Here is a 25,493-nt window from a genome sequence, read left to right as displayed (position 1 = left end):
AAGAAGAAGAAAAATCAAAGCCCTGGGATTCCATTCTAGCTACATCACAGATTTTATTATGCACATACAAGTAACAGTTTTCATATGGCTTTGGCCACATTTTTTCTTTCAAAAAAAAAAAACTCATTCAAATTATTAAAAATAGAAAATTGTAACTAAGTGTTTAGTCGTATGTACAGTTTTTACACAACAGCAAAGAGTCAGGATGAACACGATGCACGAACAAACCTGTCAGGGTGACATGTGAATGGCCCCTCCCCAGACTCTCACATGGACCCATTTTGCCCAGAAAAGCACAGAATGTGGTATTTCAGTAACGATGGCTCAGGTTTCTTGGCAGAAGTAACAAGAAGCCGTATTTAACAAGTGCCTCCTCCAAGTAGGTGCTGGTAAATGTTTTTTTGGGGGGGTTTTTGGCATCAGTGATGGGCAATTACAGTAGCAAGACTGCACACACAACACAGTGACCTCCCCCGCTCCTGCAGTGCTCATGGGAGGAGCTGCATAAAAGGGCTGTAAATGCTTCTGTCCTATCATTGTCTACAGTGCTCACCTCCAAAACATGAACATTCCCATAACTCACCACACCACTCTAAGGGCTGAAAACCCAAGATTCACAAAGCCAAGGCCACTGGCCTGTGAAAATAGTTTTCAAGTGTTCTCAGTGGAAGAGGTATTGCAACTTTAGCTAACTATAGACAAGCCTGGAAAGCTGGGGTCAGAGTGTGACATTTTCTCCCCTAAGACATTTGGATTGGCAGGCTTCTCTTCAATTCCAAACAGACAGTTCTCTTCCCTTAAGAAAGCATCTCTCCATCAAAATAGCTGGGCAGGAAGTTCATGGGGTAGCACTATCAGGCCAAGGAGTTTTATTTATTGGGGAAAGAAAGTGTAGAGGCAGGGTTGGGCTGGGAAGGAGAGAATAAAGTTATCAGATTGTCTATCCAAAAAGATTTCAGGACTCTGGCAAAATATCTTACAAGAGATTCCTTATTTGTCTTTCATTTAAAGTATTTCCAACCTTCCAGTAGTTTTCATTTGGCTTTTTTTTTTAAACTCACCTTGCATTAATGTCTAGCCAAGAATATATATAGCAGCTTACATAGAATTTTCTTTAAGAACCTGTTTTCTGGTCAACAAAAAAGAGCCTGGGATATTCTAGTCATAGCTTCCTCAGAAGTTCAGTAAATGTTAAGCATCTACCTCCCATTCAGGGGGGCAGAGATCACAGGGGAAGAGAACAAGTCTTCACTTTCTGTCCTGGGAAAAGAATGGAAGACTCATTGAGTGTGCCAGGCTCGAGGCAGAAAAGTAATTGAACCAACAACCCAGTGAGCTTCCTCTTTGGCCTGGGCATGTTCTCAGGGCTTTGTAGGCCACAGAAGGAGGTTCTGTCCTGGGGGCCAATGCCAGACAGAACTGCTGGTGAGCCAATAAAAGGGTTGTCTGGAATATAGTTGCCTAGAAGTTTCAACTGAAATAAAAGCCTATGACAGGAAATGAAATCACTAAATCTTCCTGTGTATAAAATGAGCAAAATATCATTATTATACATTTGTTTCTCCAAAGTCACCCAACAAAATATCAGATCCTGGTTTGTCTGTCCACCTAGGCCTCTCCTTCCCGGGTATCTTTAAATGGGAATGGAAATGGATTTGTGTATCCCTTTCCAATTCAGAAGTTTTTTCTCTCATGTGAAAAGAGGGACCAGAAGAGAAGTCCTGTGTATCCCAAAAGGTCATGGGAGGACTTTGGCCAACTGAATGCTAGCGATTATTTCCACTGAATGGTTAATCCCATAGTTACAAAGATGTCATCGATCTCAAAAAGATGAGATAGCTTCATTCTAACATACCTCAAGGTGAAAGAATAGGTGTTCAGAAAGAAAGAAACAAGGAAACTTGTCTACTAAGCTCAGGGAGATTCTTTCTAGGCCTAAACTTAATGGTGAATAACTCATTTCTTCTCTGCTATCAAGCAGGAGAGAAGACACACTCAGAATGGAATGCCCTCATTCTCTTCAAATTCACTTCTTCCTACGGATCTTGGGCTTCTTTACAGGCCGGAGATAAGGGTTATCGATAATATTCTCCTCCCCGGTCCGGCTTCCTGACAAGGAAGTGTTCTGCTGTAGAACAGAGGCATTCTCCTTCTCTGCACCAGATTCATCCTGTAAAAGAAAGACCACCACCATTAGCACAGAAGGCAATCCTAGCCAGAAGCACAGAAATTCTCTGAAAATCAAATTCCCACAATAAGAAGTGTCACCATCACTTTCATGACGTGATCAGAAATTCAGCTGTCAGGGGAACAGAGTCCTGTTTCCCCACCATTCCCACACTACTATTTCTCTCCTGGGAGAAAAAAAGATTTCAATCTACTGTTGGTTAGTGGGATTAGAGGCAGACAGCTGCTTGAACAACTAATAAAAATAGGACTGAATTCACAGAGATGGATAGCTGTAGAACAGGAAACAGCAAAGGCTGCAGGATTCCAGGCCACCTAAGGAAGAGAGAGATTTAAAGATAAGGTGGTTACAATCCTGGCTATTGAACAAGACTAATGGAGTTTCATAACTTCAGAATCAGCTTTGGCTCTTCTCCCTACCTCCCTAGGCAATCCAATGTCAAGTCCAATTCAATCACTGAAGTCTCTCTCACAACCATCCACTCCTAACCATTCTCTCACTGGTACCACCCTAATTAAATGCTCATAACATCTCCCTTTAACTACTGCAGTCACCTCCTTCCAGGCCTTCCGACTTCCAAGTCTCTATCATAGGAAATCCACCCGACATATTTCTGCCAGATTCATCACAACTCTAATAATGTTACCCCACTGCTCAGAAGACCTTTTCACGATTCCCCACTACTTACCTAATAAAGTCCAAACTCCTCATCTGGCATTCAAGGTCTTCACAATCTGGTTCTGACCAGCCTTGCTAAGTTTATGCCACATTAATTCCTGTCATCGACTTTATGTTCTAGCTGAGCTGCATTCACCACCCTGAGACATACTTCCTGTGCAAGCTGAAGGGTCTCCCTCCCTTTCTTTTCCTGGTGAAATCTTACCCAGGTCAGATGCCACCTCCTCTGTGAAGACTTCCCTGGTTCCCCCAAATCAGAATGATCTTTCTTCCTAAAAATTCACAGCACCATCTCATGCACTTTTAGCATGGTCTAAATTTCACTGTAGTTATTTGTGTTAACTTTTTCTGCCCCTGGCACATGGGGGCAGCTAGGTAGTGCAGTGGATAAAGCACCGGCCCTGGATTCAGGAGGACCTGAATTCAAATCTGTCTTCAGACACTTGACACTTACTAGCCGTGTGACTCTGGGCAAGTCACTTAACCCTACCAGCCCCCCCAAAAGAAAAAAAATGACATTAACATTTTCTTGCCTCTGTTAATTGCAAGAAACCATATCTTATTTACCTTTGCATTTCCCTCAATGCCTAGCACATGCTAGATACTGAACATTTGTAGAATGTTGCTGAAGCCACAACAGCTGTGAAACGACCAAACACCACCTAGATTAAAACTGATATCATTTAGGGTAGATCTGGCACAATTTCTCATTCTCCTATTTGCAAAATATAATCAAAAACCCTAAACGATTATGCAGCTGCAAAGGTCTCAAGCACTAAAGTGCTATCACTAGTGACACTCACCAAAGACACTGGATGTAACTAGTAGAGCTAAAGATATAGGAAGAAGAAAAGAAAAAAAAAGGAGAGAAATAAGAAAATAGGAGAAAACAGAGAGTGAAGAGGGGTAGCAGAGTGGTAGGTCACTGCCAACAATGGCCTATTTCCCCTCTAATATTATAGCATCTCAATGCTAACCTTCACAGACTTTAAAATTCAACCCAACACAAGATTATAAATCCTTTGCTATAAGAGAAAACTGCGCCCCCTAGTGATTCAAAACTGTCATGTCACTCACAAGGCCGGTACAACTGTTCTTGGAACTATATCCAAAAAGTCACCTTGACCTAACCATTGCACTACTAGGCATACGTCCCAAAGAGGTCAAAGACAGAGGGAGAGGACCCACAATATCTGTAGTAGCATTTTCTGTCAATGCTACTGACTGGAAACAAAGTGGGTTCCCATCAACTGGGAATGACTAAACAAATTATGGTAAATGAATGCAATCAAAAATCATTGCACCACAATAAAAGGCAAGTATAAAGAATTCACAGACATGTAAGGAGACTCATATAAACTGATACAGAGTAAAATGAGCAGAACCTGGAAAAATAATTTACACAATCCAGGCCAATGTAGAGGAAAAAAAATTTTGAGAGACTTCCAAACTCCATTCAATACAGTGAGCAGGCAATTCTTCAGAAGACTGAGGCTGAAGCAGGTCCTCATGAGCTTCTTGGCAGAGTGGTGATGAACCAAAGATACAGAATGAGAGATTCATTTTTAGACCTAGACAATATGTTCATTTATTCTGTTTGCCTATATTTATTTGTGACAAAGCAGGGTTTCTGTTCAGGGAGCTGGTGAAGAGCTGAGTGAAGTGGGTAGTGAAATAATCAAACAAAACAGAAAAAAAAAAAGACCATCAATAAAACACAGAGCACACAGAGGACAAATAGAAGTTTAGAAGAAAGGCATGCCAAGAGGGCAATGTTGTTACTACCTTGCTAAATTCGATACACTTAAAACAAAATAAATAGTACCCTGTTTTCAGTACTTGTTGATGGCTATTCAACTGATAACAAAAAATAATTTTTCTTGAAGAACACATCACAAAACACCACCCAGAAGATGAAGTCCGCAGGGATAGGGTGCTAACTATAACTTCCTGTTCTTTTGCCTCAAGGCAAAAGATTTAAGCTTCGCAACCCAGATTGTTTGTTGCCAAAACAGACAAACCCAAGGGCAGAGGATGTTGATAGATGTAGAACCAAGTAGATCAAGAGGAACAAATAGCTCCACACATTGCATAGCCAAAATTGGCTTGGGTTAAATGGCCAAACAAACCTCCTGGGAAAGCTGTCTGGGGAGGTCACCACTAGAAAAATGGGCAAGACACAGGGTATCCACAGGGGTCCCGGCCCTAAGAACCCAGACCAGTTGTAAATCACCACTCTGAGATTCAGATCCTAGTTTAATTTAGGAATCCTGGGCCTTCTATAGGGCTAACTGTGAGGTCAGAAGGGGAAGGAGAGGTGAGGGAAAGAGCTCAGGGAGAAAGCCATACAATTATTTTGAAAATTATGTTAACATTTGATTTCAATTGAAAAATAATCTAAGGATTTCACAACACAACAATTAAGATAATTAGAGACACGCTGAGATTCCAGGGAGTCAAGGTTGGAATCACTGCTGCTGTACAGTCACTTATGTGTCAGCAAGCCAAGGAAAAGAAAGAGGAGGAGGGTGTAGAGTGATGGGAGGACAATACCCCCCCTCTTCCCTCTCTTTCAGGTGGCTCTCCCGGAAATTCCACTTCTTCTCTGATCTCTTCCATTATGTAAGAGAGCTCTGTTTTCTCTATCAAGCACAACTATTCCCATGGACAGTGTCTTCTTTCTGAGAAGAAAGCAGGTAGGTAGGAAAGCCTCAGGGAGAAGAGATGAGGGAAATTAAGTGTCAGACTGACCGAGGGAAGTAGAACTGAACATGGTTGACAACTGACGGCAGAGAGGCAATCTGCCAAGGAGCCACCTGAGTCATCAATTCCAGCTTCAACTGTCAAGACACTGCCTTATTTCTTCTTATGAGTAGATGCGGCTGGAAAAACTTTGTGCCCTGGTACATCTTTAATACAGACAATAAAATGTCACTCCTATGGACTAATTATGTGGAGCAAAAGGCAGCTGCCTGAGCCTGAAATATGGATTAGCTTTGAAGAGATAGGTTGTTACTTTTGAGCATGCATAGTAACTGAAACTAAGTTAAAATTGTGTGGCCTACTACAGGGTCTTAATTTAACAAATGAGAATAATTTAAAATACCAATTATTTGTATACAGGTGATGTCCTCCCCAAATATTTGAGTTTTTTTTTCTCTTAAGCATTCCTTGCAATCTTTTTTGCCCCATAATTAATTTGATAAGCAAACTTATCCTTGGATAATACAAAAATAGGCCCTGGCCATTTACATCCTCAATTATGACAAATTCCAAAATGAGTATAATCCAAATTAAGAAGATTTAGCTGTATTTAAAATATGGAAGCCAAGGATAGTCATTTATACTAAGCCACTGTCTCCCAGCTCAGAATTCTGAACCTAAAAGGAGGGTTTTTGTGAAGAATGTGGGTTCTGTGCCATATTCTCAGTAGCATCATTTCCACAGCCCTTAATACGTGAAAAAGCAAGGCAGGGGGGGGATTTTACAAGGCAGTCATCCAATCTGGGGGTTTTTACGTTTTACAGATAAGGAAACTGAGGCTCAAAGAGGAAAAATGATGTGGTCAAGGCTAAGGTAATATAACAGAGCCAAAATCTGACCCCAGGATCTCTGTTTCTAAATATAGTCTTTCTCTCTCCTATTCTACCCAGCCTTAAGGCTTCAAAGCCTAGCACTGTTTCCCCAGTTGTATCACAAGCTTTCTTCTCTTCCCTGAGAGAAGCCTCCTAAGCCTCCTATCCCAGAGGGGATCTTTAACTCTTACTTCAAATAAGACACAGACTTCTCTGCCGGGCTACCCAACAGGGTCACTGGAAGTAACTCTTTATTCCCACATAGTGGCCCCCCACAGGGTGGGCCTGGTGGCACACAGCTGCCCACCATCCCTCCTGCAGGGCAGAAGGCTGAGGTCTGAGCTGCAGCTAGACTAAGGCCAATCAGGTGCCCAAACTAAATCTGACCCCACAATGAACCTTTGTGGGAGAGGAGCCAACAGACTGCCTAAGGAGGGGTGAGCCAGCCCAGTTCAGGAGCGGGAATGGGCCTGCAAGGGGCTGCTCTGCTTCTAGCCTGGGCAAGACAGGGAGAAGAGATGATCAAAAGAAGAATCACAGCAAGGCTGAAGTCAAACCAGAGGCCTTGGTGGGTAGGTAACGCTCACTTCAGACAACCCCTTCAGATCAAAAGCCAAAAGGACGAGTTGCTACAGACCACATATGAAAAGATGCAGAATGGGCAAGGGGAAGCCCTGGTAGGCAGTGAAGACAACACACCGTGCTGATGTGGAGAGGAAGGTTCTCTGTGTCTGTCTGCTCATCTTGCTCGGAAGAATCAGTCTCCTCCATCTGCTGCATCTCCAATTCAGACGGGAGAAGGGCTGTCAGGTAGGGAATGGTAAATGGCCGGGCAGCAATCACTAGGGAAAAGTGATGAGACAGGAGGTTGTTTGGGGTAGTCTTTGATGTTAGCACAGAAGCTATTTTTCAGATAAGTTCACTAGGAAATGATAGCACTCAGTTGAGTATGGGGAAGTATAACTTTATATATTCAACAGTCAAAGAGTCTGAAATGGAGAAACTTCCCTCCATTGCCTGATACTCAGCCCTGCTGCTACCCAGGACTACAGAAAGCTACAAGAATGTGAGGATTTTCAAGTACTAAATAAGCATGGAGAGGCACTGAAGAGGAAAAAAGCCACTTTTTAAAATATATACACTTGGGGACAGCTAGGTGGCATAGTGGATAGAGCACCGGCCCTGGAGTCAGGAGTACCTGAGTTCAAATCCGGCCTCAGACAATTAACACTTACTAGCTGTGAGACCCTGGGCAAGTCACTTAACCCTCATTGCCCCACCAAAATAAATAAGTAAATAAATACATAAATAAATAAATGTGTGTGTGTGTATATATACACACGCATATATACATACATATATGTACGTACGTACGTACATACATACATACACACACACATACATTCATACACACTTTAGGTGGTACAGTGGATAGAACATGGGACTTAGAATCAAGGAAGCCTTGGATTCAAATTCTGCCTTGGACTCTTACTAGCTGTGTGATCCTAAGCAAGTTACTTAACCTCTGCCTGCCTCAGTCTCCTTATCTGAAAAATGTGGATGACCATCGCACCTACTTCCCAGTGTTGCTGTGAGGATCAAATGAGTTAATATATGTAAAGGGCTTTGCCAACTTTAAATCACTACACAAATGCTAGCAATTATTATTAAAATAAATATAAGTAAAATCATAAAATGTCAGAGATCAAAGGGAAATCATCTACTCCAACCTCCTCATTTTTACAGGTAAGGAAACTAAGGCCTAAAGAAGGGAAGTAGGACACAGGCCTTTTCAGATCAAAGGCTCACAAGGTATGAAGTGACTCTGCTTGGATATGAGAGAATCACTTGGATGAGAGAATCACTTTAAAGCCTTGTACAGTCCTTAACCCAGCAATACCGCTCCCTGACCTGCCACTCTCAGGAGAGCCTTTACATGACTGCACCTCCCTAGTTGACATAGCTGAGAAACCTCGTGACGATCTTTTTGACACACCCTTAGAGAACCCTGATTTTATTTTCTATTTTATTTTCTCCCAAGTCTTTGGTCTGGTCTGTCTGTCTGTCTCCCTCCCCACCTCTCCCCATCCCTCCCCACCCCTCCCCACTCCCATTACTAGGAAACCTCCATAGTAACTCTAGTCTCTCCCTGCTTCCCCCCACCAGAAGTGAACCTTATACAACACATTCTCAGTTCTGCTGAGGATTATGTGAGGATCAGAGAAAGATATGTCCAGAGGCCTCAGATTATTTTGAAGCAAAAAATTAAATTAAAGTATTATTTGGGGCACAATAAAGGCAAAAGATTATTCACTTTCCCCTGCTCATATCTAGAGGGAGGAAAAATGACATCCTCAGTCCCATTCCCTCGTGACAAGACACCACAGGTCCGTTCAGGGGAGTGATTCTCACATGGAAATGTGCTGACATCATCCTTGAAGAGACTCTGTGTCTCGCCTGTCTTGGCCATAAAACGAGTAAGTGCCCGTTCCACATCCCGCCTCTGTGACGCGGCCTTTTCCCGAAGGACCTGGTAATCTGACACGAGCTCGCGATAGGTCTAAAGGAAGAAGAGAAAAGGATGTGAGAGCACAAAAGAGTTCTTCCTGCTCTTCAGGGCCCCTGCCCTTTTCCACCTGTGTCCCTCCCTACCCTCACACAAATTTTGTGGCTGTTAACCTGAGCTAACTTAGAGACAGTTGAGGGCAACCATCTATCCTTTTCACACCACACAAGAACATTGGTCCCTAGGCTATGCAGGTGGTCTCCAAAGTGGGAGCCGTGCAAAAGACTAGAAATTACAGGGGTATCCATCAACTGGACAAATTATCTTATATAAATGTAATAGGATACCACTGTGTCATAAGAAATGATGAAAGGGGAGACACCCTTCTGGTCTCCCTGTGGCTTCACAGTATTCTATGTTCTTTTTTTTTTTTTTAAGTGAGGCAATTGGGGTTAAGTGACTTGCCCAGGGTCACACAGCTAGTAAGTGTTAAGTGTCTGAGGCCAGATTTGAATTCAGGTTCTCCTGACTCCAGGGCCGGTGCTCTATCCACTGCACCACCTAGCTGCCCCTCTTCATAGTATTCTTTTGTTTTTTTGTTTTTGTGGGGCAATGAGGGTTAAGTGACTTGCCCAGGGTCACACAGCTAGTAAGTGTAAAGTGTCTGAGGCCGGATTTGAACTCAGGTCCTCCTGAATCCAGGGCTGGTGCTTTATCCACTGCGCCATCTAGCTGCCCCTCTTCATAGTATTCTAATAAAACTTGGGAACTGAAAAAAAAAAAAAGGAAAGAAAAGAAAGAAATGATGAAAGGGACAATTTCAGAGAAGGCCAGGAAGATCTGTACAACCAGATGAGGAGTAAAGTGGGCAGAACATTTTATATAATAACATTATAAAGACAAACAACTCTAAACAACTTAAGAACTCTTATCAACTCAGTGATAAACCATGATTCTAGAGGACCTATAATGAAACATGATGATGTATTCAGGGTACAGAATGAGACACATTTTTTGGACATGGGCAATGCAGGAATCTGTTTTGCTTAATTATGCCTACTTGTTATGAGGGTTTTGGATTTCTTTTTGTTTTTCTCAATGGTGTGAAAGGAGGTGAAAGGGGGAAAAATAGATTTCTGTTCATTGGGAAATAAATGTTTTGTTTTTTTTTAATTGAAACAACAACAACAATAAAGCAGAAGACATGGCATGACCCCAGTGGAGTGATTGAGGGTAGGAAGAGAGGTTGAAAAAAAAAATGTCATTAGGAAGAGAGGTTGAATCCCACCCTCCCAGTGAGAGGCAATAAGAGAGTTTGTCTCGAAACAACTACACCTACCCTTCTCCCCTTATATTCCCCCACCATGGAAGTTCCCAAACCTCCTCTCTTCTAAGCCAGACTTAAGCGTTTCAGGGCACTTATAAAAAACAAATCAACCCCCAGGCACCCACAGCAGCAGCTGTGCAAGGAACAACTTCCCAACAGACCTATCCTTTGCTGTCCAAGTCACCTGGTAGCTATGGCAGGCCCCCTTTGAGGGTAGACTCTGTGTACTAGGGGAGTGGACAGTGAATAAGAACCCTGCCCTCTCTGTTCTGGGCCAGAGTTAGTCACATGCGGTAAGCAGAACCAGAATCACAGAATCTGAGAGTTGGGAGGGACCACAGTGCACTTGGAGGAAGCACTGGTTTTAACAGACCTCTGCTTGAAGACCCCCAAGGAGGGGAATCCCAGCCCTTGAGGTAGCCTATCACACTACTGGCCAGCTCTATTGTTACCAAGTGTTTCCTGATATCAGGCCTAAACTGGCCTCTTTGCACTCATTTCAGAAGTGATCAAATCCCTGCAAACACTTCTACTGCAGCTACTATGTCCCCTGAGGCTTCTCTTCCTCAGTTCCTTCCATTGATCCCTACAGGTCACAGATTTAGGGCCCTTCACCACACTAGCTGCCTTCCTCTAGACACTGCTCAGCTTACCAATGTCCTTCTTAATATGTGCCCAGCGTGCCCAGGGTCGAACACAATACAACAGGGGTGGTCTGACAAAGGCCAAGTGCAGCGGGATGCTCACCTCCCCATGTCTGTGAGCTCTATCCGTTCTAGAGCAGCCTGAGATTGCACCAGCTTTGGGGGCTGCCACATCGCACAGTAGACTCACTGAACGTATAGTCCAGAAAAACCCCCAGATATGTCTCAGAACTGCTGTCTAGTCACATTTCCCTTCATCTTATATTTGTGGAGTTGATTTTTGGTACCTAAGTGCAAGACTATGGATCCCTACTGAATTTCATCTTTAATTAGATTCAGCCCAAGGTTCCAGGCTGTCAAGATCCTTATTTATTTATTTATTTTTTTTGGGGGGCGAGGCAATTGGGGTTAAGTGACTTGCCCAGGGTCACACAGCTAGTAAGTGTTAAGTGTCTGAGGCCGGATTTGAACTCAGGTCCTCCTGACTCCAGGGCCGATGCTTTATCCACTGCGCCACCTAGGTGCTCCCTGTCAAGATCCTTTTAAATGCTGATTCTGTCATCCAATGGGTTAACTTCACGTCATCTGCAAATCTGCTGAACATATGCCTTTATCCAAAGGGCTTTTCCACTTTATCCAAATCATTTTTACCTCAATTTATCAAAATTTCTATTTTTGTCTAAGTTTTATAATATACAAGATTTTCCGAACTGGGAGCTCTGAACTGAGTGTACTAAGAATTTTCTGATAAAAACTCCGTAAAAGAGCAGAGACAGTGACCTTTCAGACCAGAAAGCCATTACTTTGCCCTAGGTTAAAAGTAATCTAGCTAGGGGCAGCTAGGTGGCGCAGTGGATAGAGCACTGGCTCTGGAGTCAGGAGTACCTGAGTTCAAATCCGGCCTCAGACACATAACACTTACTAGCTGTGTGACCCTGGGCAAGTCACTTGACCCCAATTGCCTCACTTAAAAAAAAAAAAAAAACTGTAAAAAAAAGTAATCTAGCTGCTTAATAGAGTGTAACTACTTAAATCTCCAGCCTCCAAAGAGAAAAGAAGGAGGTCAGAGTGTAGATATAGTGAATCCCTTAAGAAGATTCAGCTCCACTCCCTTCCAGAAGGAAGGAAACAGTTGAGAGAAGCAAGCACCTTCTGAAGCACTACCTACTAAGGTTACATATACATCATTTATAAAAAAGCAAACATATACATAGTGGGGGGGGGTGCTCAAAAATGTTTTATTACAAGAAATACATGATCAAAACTTTATGGAGACCACTGATTTATATTAGTTCCAACACTATCATGTAAAACGGAGTGGTGAATAACCTCCAAAGGGGAATATTCCTCTGTGGGCTTATCATCATTAAGATAGATGCCAAGGGAAAATAAAATGTCCACTTATGACAGAACTCAATTTCCTAATTAGGACAAAACTGAATTTCAATAGTGAAGACACATACAGAGGATGGCCATCAAATTAGTATGCCTCAGTGGAGGCATAACCTGGTATTTTTTGGTGTGTGTGTGTGTGTGTATCACACACACACACACACACATATATATACATACAAACACAAGAGTATATGGAAATAAAACATACACACACACACACACACACACACACACACACGCAAGCGCACACACAGATATTTATCTCTGTTGGAATGTTAGGTATAATGGGCTCCCAATTTATCTGCCCCATCCACTCAGACTGTCTCCTGCTCCCCAACAATCAGAGGATCAAAGGAGTCAGGGCTCCTGTTGGTACACTTTTCAGTTTTATTAGGGTTTCAATGGACATTTGTGGACTAGATCTGTAATTTAACCATCATTTATTTCTTGGGAAAATACATTCTGTGTTCCAAATAGCCAATCTTTAGAAGATAATCTGTTCATAAACTGGGGATTACAAACAACCAGAAAGGGACCTATTGCTGAAAATGCTGTCAAGGCCAACTTACTTACCGGTGTTTTGATGTAGGTGTGGGGATCGGGGAATTCAGGAAAATGGCTAGGGATATGAGGTGGGTGAGACTTGTTCTGTCCAGCAGTCAGGGCTTTGGGAGTCACAGGCTGATTGGTGACTGGAGCTGCAATAGAGTTACACAGATTCATTCACTGACCACTCCCTTCGGGTCCCAGTTGCCCAAAGATCTTATCTCTTAGGACAAAACCACTGACCAATGCCTCTTGCTCTTAAAACAAATGGTTGGATCACAGATGTGGATTTCCTAAACAACTTTTGGTCACCTGAAAAACTGATAAAGGCTAATTTTAAAATTCTTATATTTATTATTTATTTTTAACATTATTTTCTTTGAAAATTTTGTAATAAAGGTTTTCTTAAAAAACTAGATAAGAACTGGACCTAGGGGTGGCTAGGTGGCGCAGTGGATAAAGCACCGGCCCTAGATTCAGGAGTACCTGAGTTCAAATCCGGACCTCAGACACTTGACACTTACTAGCTGTGTGACCCTGGGCAAGTCACTTAACCCCCATTGCCCCGCAAAAAAAAAAAAAAAAGAACTGGACCTGTAATTTCATTGGTATATATGGAAAATCCCTCTATGCCAGAGGAGCTTTACCTATGGGGGCTCTGTGGACAGATTTTTGGGGGGAGGGAGTCTGTGAACTCAGATAGGAAACAAAATTACATCCTTATTTTCACTAATCTCTAACTGAAATGGCACATTTCCTTCAATTATTTAAAAGTATCCTTCTGATAAAGGGTTCACATGCTTCACCAGACTGCCAAAGGGGTTCATGACACCAAAAACATTAAGAACCCCTGCTCTATGTAAAGGAGGCCAGCGCCTTCTCTGCAACTTGTAGTCTTGGAGAGTTCCTAAAAATCTGGTTAACAATTTAACACCTTCCTTAGGGAAGGTACTTTGTAGGTAAGTAGGGGTGTCGTGAAGTGCCTCATGTCAAAAAGAATTTGTATCAATAAATTATTAAAAATTATTTTAGGGGCATCTAAGAGGCACAGTGGATAAAGTACTGGCCCTGGATTCAGGAAGACCTGAGTTCAAATCTGGCCTCAGACACTTGACACTTTACTAGCTGTGTGACCTTGGGCAAGTCACTTAACCCTCACTGCCCCTGCCAAAAAACCCCCAAAAATCCAAACAACTTATTTTAAAGATAGAAAAAGTAAGAACCCTGAAGGCTTTGGGCATGTGCACTTACAAACAAACACACACACACACACACACACTCCCCACACCAAGTCTTCTTGAGTGTTATCAGAATGACACAGCTATGCTAAGAAAAAGGAAAGATGGAGAAGCTGCTCCCCTCTCTCCTTCTATGGGTCCTGAGCAATACAGACACCAAGTGGGCAACCAATTGTGTGTTCTTAATTTCAGAAGGGGTCACTGACTCATTGCCATGAAGTGACTGGCAATGACAACTTTCACCGCTTCCCCGGCAGTGAAGGATATAAAATGATGGTGGCATATTTCTAGAGAATATGAAACAGAAGGCCTTTGCTCCGTGCCGACCCAAGCCAGCCACCTCTGGCTGGTTAGGTTGTCGTGCTCTTCTTGAATAGCTCTCACTTCTGTGTGGCTCTCATTGCACTTTTAGAGCAACACTAGTGATCCTAGGAAAGACGGACTCGATTTCCCCTTTTAATAACTACACTTTCACATGACGACCTCTTTGCCGTATTCTCAACAAGCCCTTCAAAAAAAGAAACCCACCCCCCCCTAATAAGTACACAAAAGCCAGCCCTGCCCACATCCAAGGTCACCTACGTGCAGTGATTACCATCCGCTGGGACCGTTTAGCATATGCAGGGAGAGTGTCCACATTGAAACCTAAAGGAAAGGAAAACAAAATCAGTGTACTGACTTTCAGAAACTATCGTCGGGAAGACAGAAGGATCTGGCTGGAGGGTCATATCCTAGCAACACATGCACACCGCTAATACTGGGCAGAAACTCTAAAATTAAAGGTGAAAGTCATCACTATAGGAGGATAATGGTTGAGGTGTGCCAGTTCAAGACAAATCTGTCAGGCTACAAAGCAATGTGACAATAATAAGCTGCTCATGTTTACATACATTTACATACATTACTAGTGCAACGAATGAATCCTTTGAAGTGTCTACATTATTCTAACAGGCACTGCAGATTTTCCACTGGGCTGGAACCAATGACCATATTTTACATCATTATTTTTCAAATAGTATTAATTCAAATACAGGTGACCATTTTGCAGGATTTTTTTATTTGCACTAATTAGGACCTGTTGTTGTTCAGTCATTTTTCAGCTGTATCTGACTCTTTATGACCTCATCTGGGGTTTTCTTGGCAAAGACACTGGAGTGGTTTGCCATTTCCTTCCCCAGCTCAATTTATAGATGAGGAAACTGAGGCAAACAAGTCACAAAGAGTGACTTGCTCAGGGTCACCCAGATAAGTGTGTAAGGTCAGATTTGAACTCAGCAAGATGAGTCTTCCTGACTCCAGGCCTGGTAACTCTACCTACTGTACCAGCAAGCAGCCCCATTTGGGACCTAGCACTATACAAAATGCTTTTCTCATAGCAATCCTGTGAAACAGAGGAAGTTCTGGTACTCTCACTTTGCAGATAAGAAAGTTAAGGCCCAGAGAAGTTACATGACTTGCCCAAGGTCACACAGTTTTTATGTAGCAGAGCTGGTACTCAAACCTAGGTCTTCTGACTCTAAAGAAAGTGCAACAGACACTCCCCTAACTGTGAACCATGAAGGAACTAAAGATCTAGAAGATACTTCCCTCATCCCCAGGGAGCCACAAAATAAATAATTAACCCTTTCCTTAATTCACCAATCCTACCCTAACAAGTTACCATGTGAGGTGCAACTTACTTACCCATCTCAACAAGTGTGACCACGATGTCTGAGAGTGTTGGCTGTGTCCTGGCCGTGTGCTCACAATAGGACTTAGCACTCCTCCCAATTTCTGAAAGGTCTAGGAAAAACAAATAAATATGGGTATATAGTACATTTTCAGACAAGGACATTTCAGTCTCCTCTGCCTGATGCTGGGCTTCTGCTCACTCTCTCTCTCTCTCTCTCTCTCTCTCTCTCTCTCTCTCACACACACACACACACACACACACACACACACACACACTTACAAAAGAGAGGGAATGAGCTTCCAGTGACTCCACAAAGCTCAGTGAGCAGAATAAAGTGCCACAAGCTTACCCTAAGTGAATCATTTCCCCTCAGTCTCCTCATCTTGATGATTACAGAGTCCTATATCATTATCTAACTGGTTCCATTTGTTCAAGTCCCTGTCTACCCAAACAAAATCATAAGCTCTCTAATGTGGGGGACTGGGCCTCCTCCTCTTGAAATCCTTAAAGCAAATAGCCCAGCAGAAGATATACTTTAATATTTGGAGTATCCACGATTTCAGTTTGTGGATAAACCTTCACGGAGTGGTTGCTGGAGGGAAATCCCCATAAAACAGCTTAGAAATGAGGCAGGTGAGGAGCCGAAACGTCACCACCCCCTTGGTTCTTTTCAATTGGCTAGATAAATTTTTATTACATGCTGACTGCATATAATGTACTGTGCCAGGCTTGACAAGACAGAGATAAACAAGAAGTAGAGTTTTCTGCCAAGGAGTTTGCAATTTCCTAAGGGGAGAGGAGACCCACACAAATAATAATAAAACAAAGTTGAACACAACATGTGTAAACAAAACAGTATGTGTAGGATGAAAGTGATTTCTAAGTGGGGAGATCAAGGCCAGCTTCATGGACAAAAATAGCATTTGAGCTGGATTTTGAAGGACAAGTATGGAAGAGATTTGTGGAAGAGGATAAAGAGATTCCAGACTTAGGAGTAATGTGAATAAAGGCACAAATGTAGGAAAATTTGGGCCACAGAGAGGGAAGAGAGAAGGGGGAATAATAAGCAGTTCAGTCAAATAGCATTTATTAATTGCCTACCATGTGGCAGGCACCGTGATAAACACTGTTTGGCTACAGCACAGAATACAGGGTGGCAAGCTGATGGTTTGCAGAGTAGAGACCCAGACCTGGAGTCAGGAAGACCTGAGTTCAAATTTGACCTCAGACACTTGTTAGCTATGTGACACTGGGCAGGTCACTTAACCTCTCTCTGCCTCAGTTTCCTCATCTGTAAAATGGGGATAATAATAGCACCTCCCAGGGTTGTTGTGGGGATGGAATGAGGCAATAATTCTAAAGTGCTTAGCACTGGGCCTGGCACAGGGTAAGCTCTATATAAATGTTAGCTATTAGTAATGACATGAGATGAATTTGGATGGGCAAGTCGTGGAATGCCATAGGAGGAAGAAATGTGAAGATGGTCGTTGTCCATTTTAATCCTAGCTCTACAACTCAGACACAAAGGACGACAGCTCATCAGTGTAACCAAGTAGCACAGTTTCATCTTCTAGCAAGGCATTCATAAATAACAAGATCCCTAGCTCTCTGCTGTCTAGTGCTGCTTACAAAAGACAGCAACACCTCAGTTCTGAGTGCAGCCCTATCCCAATCTTCTCCTCAACCTGCACCTTCCTGATGTCTGTCCTCTCTTAGAATATGATATGATTTTGCCAATTCTGGGACCATAGTCACTTAAAAAAACCAAACAAACTTAGAGAATTTCCCAATAGTGAGGATTTTTAAATCCCGTAGAGGGCTTTACAATTTGAATTCTTATCTAGGATTATTTTATTCAATCAATTGGGGTTAACAGAAAAACCTAAGACCCAAGCTCTAAAAGGGATTCAGACCCCAGTTAATGGATATCAAGACTTGAGTCTTCATTAATACAAGTCAGGGCCTAGGTTCTCATTACCCACATTAATCACCACTTATAACAAGAACATAAAGAGGCAGGTTATAGAGACCTTGACTATAACAATGATAAACTGACAGGACATAGAAATTCAAACTGGAAACAAACGATAAATGAAAATATTTTGAAACTGGACATGGGAATAAAAAAGAGACATGCACAGAAAAGGCCAAATTTGTCCCCAGATTCATTTTATGACGTGTAAACCCCAAAACCACACCTCTGCGAAAAAGGTCCCTGCCTCGGGGTTGGCTTAGGACCCCAGGAACTCTAAATTAGGACAGGCTCTCCCCTATACCTCCCTAAGGTGGAGATTATTATAAGGAGACTGATAATCAATTTATCCATACTATAAATATAACTACCTTTCCTTTCCCTATTCGAGAAATATCTTTCCACTTTTCTGGTTCTCTCCCTGTGGTCACTCACAGTATTGCAATAAAACTTGGGAAACAGAGTCACTGATTCTTGTAATTCTTTTGGGATGACTCACAATCAATTTGACCCTAAAATCCATCCCATATTACTAGTGTTAACAACACTGAAATAAATTGTAGGTGCAGAATTAGCTAAACGAAACCACAATGAGCTTCTTCAATCTCAAGACCTTTTCTTTGGTAAATGTATCATGCAACTTAGTTCCTAATTATGTAAAATACAATTATCTAAATTGTTTCGAGGAACCTAGTTTTGTTTCCCTAAGAAGACAATAACTCTCCAAGGACAGGTACTCTCTCTCCTTCTCTCATAACCCCCATAGCAAATGGTAGAATAGTCATAAGCAAACCTTCCACCAACATAGATCACAACTCAACATCATTAGGCTTGCTGCATAGCCCAAACAGCAGTCCACTCAAGCTACCCTGCAATCCATCTTGCCTTCAGCTCCTCTCAATCTCTTCTTAACCCGCTACCAGCTGGCTTTCAGTCTCATCATTCCACCAAAACTGCTCTTTCCAAAGTCACCCAATGGTCTCCTAATGGCCAAATCCAATGGCCTTTTCTCAATCTTCATTCTTTGTGACCTTTCTCTGCAGCCTCTGACACTGTGGCCCATCTAATGGAGGAGGCTAAAATGGTTAACAGATAACCTATCAACTGTAGCTAAAAAGGGTTAACAGATAACCTAAAACTTGATCAATAGTAGTTAAAAGGGTTAACAGAGCAACTAAGGTTTGAGTTTTTATCAACTGTAACCAAGACAATTTGAATCTCTATCAACCAACAATATCAACAGAAGCTTAGGGAGGGTAACCAGGGACCATTAACCATTAATAGCCACTAATATTCCTAGATGACAGAACACCTAAAAACCAGATCTTAAGAGATATAAACAGAGAGACCCTCTGGCTCTGACAAGTCTAAACATGTCTTTAGGAACATTCACAGAAGGACCAAATGTGTCCTTAGGTTCACCTTATGACGTTTAAAACCCAAAAACACACCCCAGGAGAAAAAGGTACCCGCCTTGGAGAACATCTTAGGACCCCAGGAAGTCCAAATTAGGATAAGACCTCCCATGTACCTCCTTAAGGAGGAGATAACCTATTTTTCTCACTATAAATATAACCATTTTTCCTCTCCCTATTCGAGACACTTTTTTTCTTGGTGACTTCCTGTGGTCATCACAGTCTAATAATAAAATTTGGGAAACTGAGCCACTGAGTCTTGTAATTCTTTGGGACGCCTCACGATCAATTTGATCAATTAAATCCATCCCTACTTTACATCCTCTCTTCCTTGATTCTCTCTTTTCTTGAAGTTTTCTTCTGGTTCTCCTGCCTCAGTCTCTTTCGCTGGACCCACCACCTACAGATGTCCCACAGGGCTCTATTCTGGGATCTCTTCTCCCTCTATAGTTGGGCCACTGGACTTTGATGACTGGAGGAAGAGAGTAAGCCTGACAACTTTGCTCAGCTCGACCTCACTCATATCCAATTCACTTGCAAGTCAAGACATCACCCTCATGATTCCATTAGTCCTCTTCAAGAACAAAGGATGAACAACAGTAATAACAACTTCACTTGGTGACCTCATCAGCCATCTAAGATTTAATTATCATCTCTCAAATCTACCTATCTTGCCCTAATCTCAGCTGACCGCTAGTCAGTCTCCAACTGCCTTTCAGAGGTCTTGAACTGGATAACCAGGAGATATATCTGAAACTCAACATAGTCACAATTGAGCTCATTACCTTTCCCCCAAACCCTCCCTCCTTACAGACTTCCTTCTTGCTACCGAGTTCACCACCATCCTCCCAATCCCTCAGGCTCAAAACCTGGATGTCAAATTCTACTCCTCACTGTCTCTCACCTCCCATATCCAAACTGTTGCTGTCAATTTCATCTTCACAACATCCCTCCTTTGACACTGCCGCCACACTGGTGAAGGCCCTCTTGACTTCACATCTGGATTATTCAAATAGCCTGATAGTGAGTCTAACTGCCACAAATCTCTCCTCACTCCAATTCATCCTCCACTCAAATACCAAAATGATTTTCCTAAATTGCACATCTGATTATGTCACCTCCCTAACCAATAAACTCGACTAGCTCCCTCTCACATCCAGGATCAAATACAAAATCCTGTGTGATAAAATAATGATTAATAATGAATTTCTGCTCTTTAGTCCTTTCCGGAAGCCAAGATATCTAATCGAGGATGTGGTGGGTCTTCTGGAGCCAAGTTTTGAATTTCATTGGGTCTCCCAGTGGGAGCTGTCATCAATTGTGCTGATAATACAGGTGCCAAGAACCTGTACATCATCTCTGTGAAGGGAATTAAGGGAAAATTGATCAGGCTTCCTGCAGCTGGTGATGGCCACAGTCAAAAAAGGGAAACCAGAGCTCTGGAAGGTTCATCCAGTCGTGGTAACAAAGCAACAGAAGTCATATCAAAGAAAACATGATGTGTCCCCGTACTTTGAAGACAATGCAGGAGTTATAGTAAACAATAAAGGCAAGATGAAAGGTTCAGCCATCACAGGACCTGTTGCCAAGGAGTGCGCTGATTTGTGGCCCAAGATTGCATCTAATGCCGGCAGCATTGTTTGATTTTCCTAAAGCTCATTTGTAAAATCACCTCAAGAAAATGCCAAAAAAAAAAAAAAAAAGAGTTTCTTGTGGGAGGACCCAGATTAGTTTCATCTCCCTTCTCTCCTCCCCTCCCCCTGCAGAAAATTCAATTCTTTGGGAAGTTTTAATCTCGTTCAGGGCCTGCCCAAGGGTACAATAGAGATGGAGACTGATTCTTTGGTTCAACAAAGAGGATTGATAGGATTAAACCCCACCTAAAGACTGGACTTCACCCTTTGAAGGGTCCCTCCCATTAGGTCATTACATCATGATGTCTTAGAAGAGTTCATTTTAATTTGGACCACCTTCCAAGTCACATTAACCAATGGAATTGAATGATGCTAACCAATTAGCTTTGATCAATGTATAGTGTCCTGCCTTTATCAAAAGTAGATAAAAAAGCTTTGACCACAAAAGGTTTGCCATCTTGGCTCATTATTGGTTTGATTATGGCTCACTCTCCTCTTAGGACAGTGCAGGTATGGTAGGGCCTCTGAACTCTCCTTGAGAGCACTGCTGCCTCTCCGATAGACAAAATGGGTCTGGGGCTTTTCTCATGCAGTCAATTCTTTACTAATATATAATATATTAATTAATAATAAATGTGTATTGCCAAAACGGGTTCAATAGCAATTAATTTATAAGTAGCAAATCATTTTACAAAGTAAAGTTTAACACAATAATTTTTAAAAACCACATTCTGTTTGCATTCAAAACCCTTCATAATCTGTCCCCCATCTCCAACTTCTCAAGTCTTACACCTTACTCCCCAACATGTACTCCTCAATATAGGAATACTGTCCTTTTGGCTCTTCCATGAACAATACATTCCATCTCTTGGCTCTGGGCATTTTCTCAGACTGTCCCCCATGCCTGAAATGTTGTCTCTGCTCATCTCTACCTGCTGGATTCCTTGGCTTCAACTAAAATACCATCTTTTACAGAAGCCTGTCCCAACCCCTCTAAATCCTAGCACTTCCCTCTTTTAATTACTTCTTATTTATCCTTTATATAACTTGTTTGTACATGTTTGTCGGTATGTTGTCTCCCCTATTAGACTATAAACTCCTTGAGGGCAGGGACTGTCTTTTGCCTCTTTTGAATACACAGCACTTAGCATAGCACCTGGCATTTAGAAGGTGTTTAATAAACGCTTTCTGACTGATCTGTCCTGTCACCCCATTCCTCCCTATGAAAACCAGCAATCTGTATACTACATCTCCAGAATCCATGATCCCAATTCTTGGGAAAATTAATCTACCCACCCAGCTTTGGAATTTCTATCCAGAAGCTGAACCGGCTTGAGTGAGGGCAAACTTGCCTTCCCTACTATATTTGCACAGCCCCAGACCAGACCAAGCTAGGCTATGCTTTTATGTTCCATCCAGCCATCCACAGAGGCCACCTTGCCAACTATCCTACCAATTCACAAAGACCCTCCCTCCACCTTCCTCCTTTTCCACTTCTTGATCTGGAAACAGTATCAGTAGTATCATAGCTTTTGGAAAGGGCATGTTAATTGATTGCTCCAGTGATCAACTCACCATTCTAGTAACTCCCCAAACCCAAAACTAGGCCACCATCCTCATACAGGATGATCCCATTTATCTCCCTTTGTTACAGAAGGTAAGTTCTTGAGGGCAGGGTCTGGCCTTAGTTTTTGTATTAGAATTCCTGGTGCTTAACACGGTGTTTAGCATGTTTATTCATTCATTCACTAAACCTCAGTCACTTCATAAGCATCTGTGCTGACCAAGCTTTTGCCAAGTACATCCAAATTCAATCAAGTAGATCTTTGGACCAAATTTCATTGCTTAGCTCATATGTGAAAACTTCATGAGCACAAGAACTGCCAAAGCTCATACTCCATTAGCATAGCCATTGAGAATCCAAGACAACCTTCGCCACAAGGAAGTTTCATGGAACCCTCACTGCCCTGCAAAAAAACCCAAAAACCAAACCAAAACAAAACAAAACAAAAAACTGGAAGTAGGTACAGAGTTTTCAAAAAAGTTTAATGGCCTGACTTTGCAAAAGGTAGCCAGTATTCCTCCATACTCACAGCTTTGTAACATCTCAGTCAATGTTTCTACCGATGCTTTCTCAGCACTTTCAAACCCAGCCTCTGTCAGCAAGGAACTCACAACTACCTGCAGGGTTCGTCTCCGTGCCAGGTAGTAGTTGTCTGCAGGGGTGGTGGCCTGCTTGCTTCCTGATCTCTGTATGAATCAATAATGGGGGGAGCATGCTTTTAGTTCACATATTAAAGGTAAAATCACACACTTTAAGAATATAAAACTGGGAGGCAGCTAGGTGGCGCAGTGGATAAAGCACAAGTCCTGGATTCAGGAGGACCTGAGTTCAAATTTGACCTCAGACACTTGACACTAGCTGTGTGACCCTGGGCAAGTCACTTAACCCACATTGCCCCGCGAAAAAAAAAAAAAATCTAAAACTCACCAACAATGACAGATGGGAGATGACTGATAAATGCCTATCAACATCTCCCCTTTAAAATGCAGCAACTCGGCTGTTCAGACTTGAGCTTCTGGCTAACTAGCTTAATAATTACTGAGTATTCAATCGGTTCTGAATCCTGGAGGCTGATGCCCCAAAGTATGCACCAGAAAAAAGCCCCTTCCAAAGTCCCCACTTCACATACAATGAAAAACACTTGGGGGGGGGGGGCGTTGGATTTCCATTGCCTTTACGTTCTCCCCAACCACTAAGGGGCTCTGATACTATGAAGAGGTGGGGCCAAGGTGGCTCAATGGATAAAGCGCCAGTCTTGAAATTAGAAAGAACCGAGTTCAAATTTGTTCTCAGACACTTAGTGGTTGCATGACACTGGGCAAGTTATTTCACCCTGTTTGCCTCAGTTTCCTCATCTGTAAAATGAGCAGAAGGAAATCGCAAACAGGGTAACGAAGAGCCAGTCACGACGAAAACGACTGAGTAACAATAAAAACTAATTCTTCTCAGCTATCACAGGACCAAGAAATACAAGAAACCAAGGTAACAAACGGCTTTTTAGGGCAAGAACCACGCTGAAAAGTCCTTTTAAATCCCCCACCAGATAGTTTTTTTCGATTGGCCAAATATCGGGCCAATAAAGAGAGAAGGGAGGGCAGCTGGAGCCAATTAGGCGCCTTATCCGGAATCCCCGCCTCCTACTGGGATCTAGCCAATTGAGAAGTCTGGTAGCCAAGGGCTAGGGGAGGTGGGGGGAGGGGTATGCCAGAAGGTGAGGCCTTTTCCCAGATCAGAGTTGCTCAGAATGGGGATTGACTCCAGAGATCCCCATCCCCCAATTTTCGTGCTGTTTCGTTTTGCTGAGGCCAGGGACTGAGCCCTCATGCCCCTTATCCCCCAGCCTCTGGTCCTTACCGCTCCTGAGCCACCGGCTCCGGCAGTTGCAGCTGTGTCAGCCATCTTTAATACCTGAGAATGTGCGTGTGCGCAGAGCAGCCTGGGAACTGTAGTCCGAGACGGAAACGGGGGCGGTGCTGGAGGGGAAGAGGAGGAGGAGAAAAAGGAGGAGGAGGAGGGAGAGGGGGTCGGGCTCATAGCTCTAGTTTCCATATATGGATGTTGCGGTGGGTGTGGCCAGAGCCTGTGGCTTCACGTGGCCTTCCACGAGAGGAAGAACTGCAAACAGGCTAGAGTCTAGCTCCTTAAACTGTGGGTCGGGACTCCATATAGGATCCGGTAACTGAATGTGGGGTTGTGAAAAATTTGGCAACAGTAAAAGGTTATGTATATCTATTTTATATACCGGCGTCCCGTAAAAATCTCTCGGCGAAGGGTCCCGAGTGGAAAAAGTTTTAAGAAGCCCCTGAATTAGAAGACTTGGGAAATGCACTCAGGTGACAGCAGGAAAAGGGAGCTTAGATGTGTTTCTCACATCTCTGATCTCTGAGATCATTTCCCATTTAAATCCTTCAGCTTCATAGCATCGTAGAGCTTCTTGTTGGTCCTCGTTTTAGAAGAGGATGGTGAAGTCGGGGTGATGTCATGACTTGCAATGAATTGGATTTATATGAGGCAGGGCTGTGCAAGGTCACCAACCTCACTCTCTCCTCTAGAGCCATCTGGGTCCAGTGGCAAGATATAGATCAGGATGACTGGAGATGGCCCCAGATGTTTAAGGAAATCGAGATTAAGTGACTTGCCCAGAGTTACACAGCTTTGTGTCTGAGGTTACATTTGAACTCAGGTCCTCTCAACTTCAGGGCCAGTGCTCTATCCCCTGCAAGACCTCAAATTCCAGGATCACAGGTCCTGGGACTTGAGGGCACCGAATTCTTACCCTTTTTTGTGTATCTAGGACCCCTTTGGCAGTCTGGTGGGGAACCTATGGACCCCTTCTCCGAATCATACTTTTAAATGCATAAGAATACAAAGGCTACCAATTATATTTAATGCAGATATAAAGTTAAAACAGCCAAGTTCTGGGGGCGGCTAGGTGACACTAGCTGTGTGACCCTGGGCAAGTCACTTAACCCCCAACACCCTGCAAAAAAAAAAAAGTATTAAAAAAAAAAACCAGCCAAGTTCATGAACACCTGCCCCCCTTTAAAAACCTCTGCTTTAGCGGGACCTTTGGCATCATTTAGTTCAGGTTCCCTCAACCCAGCCCCCATTTTACAGAACTGGACACCGAGGCCTGGGA

General features: G+C 42.8%; 1 protein-coding gene and 1 pseudogene across 1 annotated transcript; one reads left to right on the top strand and one right to left on the bottom strand.

The window, feature by feature from the left end:
• Positions 1–36: 36 nt before the first annotated feature.
• TAF8 (TATA-box binding protein associated factor 8) lies at positions 37–24,331 on the bottom strand. Its single transcript, XM_043964473.1, has 8 exons — positions 24,209–24,331; positions 22,884–23,040; positions 15,781–15,879; positions 14,680–14,742; positions 12,887–13,011; positions 8,854–9,001; positions 7,141–7,283; positions 37–2,170 (listed from the first exon to the last, which is right to left on the bottom strand). The coding sequence occupies exons 1-8, from the start codon at positions 24,251–24,253 to the stop codon at positions 2,027–2,029; spliced, it is 924 nt and encodes a 307-aa protein (XP_043820408.1). The 5' UTR covers positions 24,254–24,331; the 3' UTR covers positions 37–2,026.
• LOC122753462 lies at positions 19,167–20,800 on the top strand (annotated as a pseudogene).
• Positions 24,332–25,493: the final 1,162 nt, after the last annotated feature.

This window comes from Dromiciops gliroides, chromosome 4 (genome assembly GCF_019393635.1).
Source record: "Dromiciops gliroides isolate mDroGli1 chromosome 4, mDroGli1.pri, whole genome shotgun sequence".
Classification (NCBI taxonomy): Eukaryota; Metazoa; Chordata; class Mammalia; order Microbiotheria; family Microbiotheriidae; genus Dromiciops; species Dromiciops gliroides.
Note: the sequence above shows the minus strand (reverse complement) of the source record. Positions and strands in the feature narration are given on the sequence as shown.